At 44.5% G+C, this 7614-nt stretch overlaps 1 protein-coding gene across 1 annotated transcript in view; it reads left to right on the forward strand.

Moving 5' to 3' along the window:
* Nucleotides 1-7614, forward strand: part of PATJ (PATJ, crumbs cell polarity complex component) — a 379729-nt gene that overhangs the window by 154312 nt on the left and 217803 nt on the right. Inside the window, exon 23 of the mRNA XM_023515102.1 lies at nucleotides 6577-6687. Within this exon, the coding sequence (XP_023370870.1) occupies nucleotides 6577-6687 (111 nt within the window). The remainder of the gene's footprint in view (nucleotides 1-6576; nucleotides 6688-7614) is intronic.

Below are 7614 nucleotides of genomic sequence, written 5' to 3' on the forward strand. Positions count from 1 at the left end.
CTCACTCTCCAGGTGTGTTGGGGGACACCGTGGTGGTCACCTCCAGTCCTGGAGACCGCGCATTCTCCATAGCTTTATGCTGCTGACCATTAGCCTGGGGTTTCAGTTCCACAAGGATGAAAAGAGCCTTCAGGGTTGTGCCTTGGAGTCTGGACTCTGTCCTTTTTATTTGCTGTGTGTTCTTAGACAAATGCTTAGACTCCCCTATTGTCAGTTTCTAAATATAATGGAAATGAAACTTTAGATCCAGTGACAATTGTTTTTTTTTTGAGACAGTGTGTCACATTGTTACCCTCCATAGAGTGCTGTGGTGTCACAGCTCACAGCAACCTCAAACTCGTGGGCTTAAGTGATCCTCTTGCCTCAGCCTCCCGAGTAGCTGGACTACAGGTGCCCACCACAACACCTGGCTAGCTTTTTTTTTTTCCTTTTTTCTATTTTTAGTGGAGATGGGGTATAAATCTTACTCAGGCGCCAGTGGCATTTTTGTGAAGATTAAATCAAAGAATTGCTCTGGACATGCAATTTTTTGGATTATATTTTTCTGTGAAATGCTGAAAAATTGTTTTAAGCACACTGAAAACATGGCAGTGAAGAAAACGTCCAGAAGTCCCTTCCCATGTGGTGGCAAGGGTGATGAGGGCAGAGTAGATGGTAAAAATAAATAAGTAATGTGTGGACTGTAGATTATAACAAGTAGCTAGGGAGAAAAATAAAACAGGGCAGGAGGGAGAATGCCAGGGCCGTGTGAGAGCAACAGTTGCTGCTGATGATATTGGGACAGATTACGAGAGAAGAAGAAAGTGAGGAAGTGGCAGGAACGTGGCTGGACGTGTGCTCGGGGGCAGCAAGAAGCCTGGTGTCGCCGTGTAGAATGAACACGGGGGGAGGCCCAAGAGGCAGGTCCTGGGCAGAGCCAGGGAGGCCTGGAACATGGACTCTGAATGCCGTGGAAATCTGATGGAGAATTAGGAGCACATATAATTCTCACATTGTTTAAAAGGACCGTTCTTGGTTCTGGGGAAGCAGTGGCAGGACATCAGCTGGGGCTGTTGCATCACTGGGGAGAGCGGGGTGGTGTGGGCCAGCAGGAGAGCAGTGCCCATAGTGGGTCTGTTTTGGAGGGAGGGCAATAGGACCTAACAGACTGGACACAGAGGAGAGAAAGAGCGAAAGATAACAGAAAGGCTTTCTACCTTCAAGAATCAAAGGCAGAGTTTCCATTTACTGAGACAGAGAAGACTGGGGGAGGAGCAGATGTTTGGGGTGTGCTGAATTTTGGGTGCCCACTTGACATCCAAACAGCTGCCATGGGCAGTGAAATAAACAAATAGGGACTTCTGTGTCCTCACCAAATTTTTTTCCCTCAGTTTCAATTAGAAGTGTGTGTGTGCGCCTCTTACTGTGATGATGGATTTGTTCATTATTTTTTGTGATTCTGTTAGTCTCGCTGTGTTATATTTAACGGTGTTGGTGTTGGCTGCATAAAATGTCACGTCGCCCCGGGGATTTATTTGTGAGATTGCGTAGTTCTCCTCTTTCTTCCTATTAATTACTTTTTGCCTTAAATTGTATTTTGTCAATATTGGTAATCCTCCTTACTTTAAGTTACCAATGTAAGTGGTACATAATTTTTTGTATTCCTTTTACCCCCACCATTTTTTGTCATTTTGTTTTAGTTGTAGTTTTTGTAAGCAGCGTGCAATTGCATTTTGTTTTTATAAAAGCTTGTAAGTGAGATGAACTCATTTTTTACTTCGATGACTGATTTATTTGAACTTTAAGTTGGATTCCAGCAGAGGTCAAGGACTGACCTGGCCAAAGGGGCTTTTTTCCCATCTTTTTAAACAGGGCGACAGAACATGAAAGCAAACCATCTGGAATGTGACTGGTAGAGTTTAAATATTTATTTTGTAATTTTTTTTTATCATTTTCTCCCTTAACTTTGTATTTTGGAATAATGACAGATCTACAGAGTTACAGAGAAGTATGTAGGGAAGTCCCGTGCACCTTCCCTCGGCCTCCACCAGGTTAGCATCCCACACAACTATACTACTCTAGCCGTCCCGTGCACCTTCCCTCGGCCTCCAAAGTCCTATGCACCTTCCCTTGGCCTCCACCAGGTTAGCATCTCACACAACTATACTACTCTAGCCGTCCCGTGCCCCTTCCCTCAGCCTCCAAAGTCCTGTGCACCTACCTTCAGCCTCCGCCACCTCAAGCATCTCTCACAACTGTACTATACTAGCAACACCAAGAGATGCCACTGGCTCAGTCCATAGAGTTGATTCAGATTTCACCCGTTACTGTACACACATTCATTTATGTGTGTTTGTAGCTCTATACAATTTTCTTTTTTTTTGAGACAGAGCCTTACTGTGTCACCTTAGGTAGAGTGCCATGACATCACAGCTCACAGCAACCTCAAACTCTTGGACTTGAGCAATCCCTTCAGCTTCCTGAATAGTTGGAAATACAGACACCCATCACAGCACCCAGCTAGTTTTTCTATTTTTAGGAGAAATGGGGTCTTGCTTTTGCTCAGGCTGGTCTCAAACTCCCGAGCTCAATCAGTCCTCCTGCCTCAGCCTCCAGAATAGCTGGTCTCAAACTCCTGAGCTCAGGTGACCCACATGCCTCGGGCTCCCAAGGTGCTGGGATTGCAGGCGTGAGCCACTGTGCCCGGCCTGCTCTCTATAGTCTCACCCCGTGTGAAGCCTGCACAGGCTGCACCACTGTGAAAAGACTGGACAGGACCAGCCCCACAACACTGCCCTGTGTTTCTTCTCTCTGTCCTTCCCCTTCCCTCCTCCATCCCTGACCTCTGGTAACCCCTGCTCTGCCTCCGTGTGTCTGTAATTATGTCATTTTGCGTCTGTCACGGGGATGCACATTATGGTCTTTTTGAGATCGCTGCTTCTAGGAAGGCAACGTGACCTCCTGGGGTTCGCTGCCTTCGCCATGTGCACCAGTAGTTCCTTCCTCTTTACTGTGGGGAGTAAGTAGTCTTGGCCCATGCAGGCTGCTGAGACAAAAATCCCACAAACAGAGAAGTTACTTCTTACTGTTCTGCAGGCGGGGAAGTGCAAGGTCGAGGCCTTGGCAGATCTGTTGTCTGGGGACACTGTTTTCTGATTCACAGGCAGTACCCCTTGCTGTGTCCTCAGAGGGGATGGCCTGGATCTCCTGCCTCCCACAGAAGGCCACTAATCCCATTCTTGAGGGCGGAGTCCTTGTGACCTCATCACACCCCAGAGACCGAACTTCCTAATACCTTCACCTGGGGGTTAAGAGGTCAACATATGAATTTGGGTGAGGACGCATCCTGGCCATGGCAATACCTACTATTCCATGATATGGATGTACCAGTTTGTTTAACCATCCACCCACTGAAGACACTTGGGTAGTTTCTAGTTATTGGCTATTACAAATAAAGCTGTTATAAACATTTATATATCAATTACTGAGTGAAAGTAAGTCTTCAGTTCCCTGGGATAAATACCTAAGAATGCCATTAGGTTTGGAAAGAACTATAAAACTATTTTCCTGGGTGGCCATACTGCTTAACCTTCCCACCAGCAGCGTGTGACTCAGGCTCTGGACGTCCTCACCTACGTGATTCTTTTTACTCTCAATACAAAACACTTGTGTGACCAGATGAGCCCCCCCCCCCCACTGCAAAGCTGCTCTTGGGTGGACACCACCTGGGACCTTAGGACTTAGTTCAGTTCTGACACTGTGTACGTGGCGATGGTGTCCCATCCCACAGGTTGAAGACCCCGTCCCACGGCCATCCCCCTGCAGGTGCCACTCACAGGTGGTAGAGTGTTTCTTGTACTTCTGACCAATCAGCTGCAAACAGGTTGGTTTGTCAACCCTCTTTTTAGAGCCTATTAATTTGCTAGGATAGCTCAGAGAATTCAGGAAAACACTTAGATTTACCAGTTTTTATTATAAAGGATATTACAGAGCATATAGATGAACAGCCAGAGAAAGAGATGGGCAGGGCCGATACGCGGTGATGTGGACCCTACACCCTCTCCCCGCTGTGTCCCTGCACTTCACACGTTCAGTGACCCAGAATCTTATCCTTGTTTAAGAAATTTTTCCAAACTTCATCTCCAGCTCCCACCCTCCCTTCCCACCCATCTCAATGGGCTGAAAGTTCCAGCCCTCTGTTTCTCTAATCACTTGGTCTTTCTGGAGACTGGCCACCTTGGCAGGCTACTGTGAGCTGCCTCATTAGCGTAAACTCAGGTGTGATCGCAAAGGGGCCTTTATGAATAACAGGAGACATTCCAGACCCCTGGGGAATGTTGAGGGGTTTAGGGGCTCTGTGCCTGGAACAAGGATAGAGACAAGTAGATACTGTATTTCGTTAAGGACAACTCTGCTCATTCTGGGCCCCTGGAACAAGGACAGAGACCAAGTATACGTACTTAGTTAAGTACAACTCTGCTCATTCTGGGTCTCTGGCTGCAGAAAGTCACCAGCCATGTTGTCAGTTCTCATTTGAAGTTCACCACCCACCTCTCAGTGGGTCTTTAGTTCCTGCTGTCCAGTAATAGTCCCTGGGTCTCCTACTTTACAGGTAACTGTCTCAAATCTCCTGTACCTCTTTCCTTCAGTCTGACTCTTAAGTTTACGGCCCCAGTTTCAGATTTTATTGAGAAAATAGAGGCTGTCACGGGAACTTCCCCTCACCTCCACGCAAACCAAATCTTCTGTCTCTATCAACAGATTTGTGCTTCTCTGCAAATCCAATCTCTGGGTGCAGCAGAAATCATTCCTATTTACTCGGTGTAGAATATAAATGTCTTAACACAATAACTAAGAAAATGCCGTGAAGGCTATGTTGACCAGTTTGATGAAAGCATTTCAGATTGTGTGTAAAACTAGTACATTGTACCCCATGATTGCATTAATGTACACAGCTATGGTTTAATTAAAAAATAAAAAGAAAAAAATCATTCCTTGGCAACTGCACCATTATTTCTGTAATATCATCTATCTTTTTTTTTGGAGACAGAGTCTCAAGCTGTTGCCCTGGGTAGAATGCCATGACATCATAGCTCACAGCAACTTCCAACTTTGGGGCTAAAGTGATCCTCTTGCCTCAGTTTTTCATTTTTAGTAGAAACAGAGTCTCACTCTTGCTCAGGCTGGTCTGGAACCTGTGAGCCCAAGCAGTCCCCCTGACTCGGCCTCCCAGAGTGCTAGGATTACAGGCATGAGCCACTGTGCTGGCCCAATATCTTCTATCTTAAACCCCACCTTGATCCCACGTCCCTCTCCCCTCTCTGCCTACATGCTTTTTTTTTCTGGTCCTCTTATAGCAAAACAGTATTTACAGGTTGTCACTATTCACTGACCAAAGACCACCCCAACATTAGCCAAGGCTTTGTTACGTTATAGGTTAGAAAAATTCTGTTAAACATGTTCAGGAAACACAGTCCGCTCTTGGAGACTTCCTGGCATGTTAGCAGGTTAGAGTGTCTGAGATTTCTCTAAGGAGAAACTGCTTACACTTACCCAAATTTATCGAATACTGAACACTTTCAGTAAAAGACCTTGTGGATTTTTGTTCTTCTTCTTCTTCTTTATTAATACAATTTAAGAGATGTTCAGCTACTCAGTTGTGATGACAGGAAGTTTCTTAAAATCTCATCCCTCTCAGTTTAATGGAGAGATGATAAAAGTCTACAGAGATTCCTCCCTGTCCCCTGTCCCACTCAAGATATACACTATGCCTGTGGCAGGGGTGACATCTTAAGGTTCTGTGATGGGCTGAGCTACCTGTTTAGGGCTATGGTTATTCATGCATTTGTCTTATTTATTTTTAACATTTTTTTAAATTAAATCATAGCTGTGTATGTTAATGCAATCATGGGGTACAGTGTGCTGGTTTTATATACAATTTGAAATGTTTTCATCAAACTGGTCAACATAGCCTTCACAGCATTTTCTTAGTTATTGTGTTAAGACATTTATATTCTACACTAGGGGTCCTCAAGCTTTTTAAACAGGGGGCCAGTTCACTGTCCCTCAGACCATCGGAGGGCCCGACTGTGGGACCCGGGACAAGTCGGCTGCTAAGCAGGACAGGCAGCGGCGGCAAAAAACACCCGGCGGGCCGGATAAATGTCCTAGGCTGGCTGCATGTGGCCGCGGGCCGTAGTTTGAGGCTGCCTGTTCTATACCTAGTAAATTTCACATGTACCCTTGTAAGACGCACCGTAGGTGTGGTCCCACCAATTACTGTCCCTTGCCCCATCCTCCCCTCCCCCCCCTTCCCCTCCTTCTTGGGCTATAATTGGTTTATAGCTTTTATAAGAAAGCCATAAATTGGTTTCATGTCTTATTTATTTTTCTTGAAGGTGAAAGATGATTTTCCTTGAATGTGTTCTCTGAAACTGCAGAGCGCTTTCATGGGCCAGTTTTATTTTTCTCTGGCTGTCGTCTAAGTCAGTGGACTCTGGCGGCTCTCATAAGTAGATGATACACGTGAACTTTGAATTAAGCTATCCACAGCATCCACTGCCTCTCTAATTGAAACAAATTGCTCGTGTGTTGCAGGTGTCGGGAGTGGATCTGCAGAACGCGTCTCACGGAGAAGCCGTGGAGGCCATTAAGAACGCAGGGAACCCTGTGGTGTTTGTGGTCCAGAGCTTGTCACCCACCCCAAGAGTAAGTTTTGGTTCACATTTTTGAAAAGTTTTTTTTTTTTTTTTAATTGAATGGTAACTATGTACATTAATGCACTTCTAGGGTACAGTGTGGTGTTTTCACATACAATTTGAAACATTTCATCAGACTGGGTAACATAGGCTTCATGTCATTTACCTAGTTATTGTGCGAAAAGTTTAACAATATTCTCTATACCTGTGGACCAAGCTTTGCCTCTAAATATTTTTCTATGGATTTTCATTGTTAATTCAGTTATACTATCACTTAGAAAAGTATTAGCTTCATTAAAATCCTAGCCATTATCTTTAATTTCCTTTTTTTAATGAAATTTTGATCTCCTGGTCAAATGTGCATCCTTATAGCAATGTGCTGGGTTACGTCACAGGCTGTGGAGTTAAACACACCTGCTTTCAATTCCTGACTCCCATTACGAGCTTTGCTAACTTAGAGGCAAGTCACTGAACTTTTCTGAGCCAGTCACTTTGTGACAAACTTTGAACATAAAGAAGATCAGATATCAAAACGTCCTAAACGTACTGTCAAATGTTCTGTATGTTTATGAAAGCTTTTAAAACTACAGATGTGTTGACATGTTATATTGTTGTGTGTTCTAAAGTTGGAAATTCCACATTTTTTTAAAAAGCAGTAATTTCATCATCTAAATTTTCTTCTGTAATTAATTACTTCTTTGATGTGGAATTGAAATTCTGATATGTAGATGACAATGGGAGAATGTGTATTTTCTTTCTTTTCTTTTTTTGTTTTTGAGACAGTCTTACTATGTCACCCTGGGTAGAGTGCTATGGTGTCACAGCTCACAGCAACCTCAAACTCTTGGACTTAATTTTGATTCTCTTGCCTCAGCCTCCCAAGTAGCTGGGACTACAGGGGCCCACCACAACACCCAGCTATTTTTTTGGGGGGGGG

This window comes from Otolemur garnettii, unplaced genomic scaffold, assembly GCF_000181295.1.
Source record: "Otolemur garnettii isolate 467f Iridium unplaced genomic scaffold, OtoGar3 scaffold00066, whole genome shotgun sequence".
Lineage (NCBI taxonomy): Eukaryota > Metazoa > Chordata > Mammalia > Primates > Galagidae > Otolemur > Otolemur garnettii.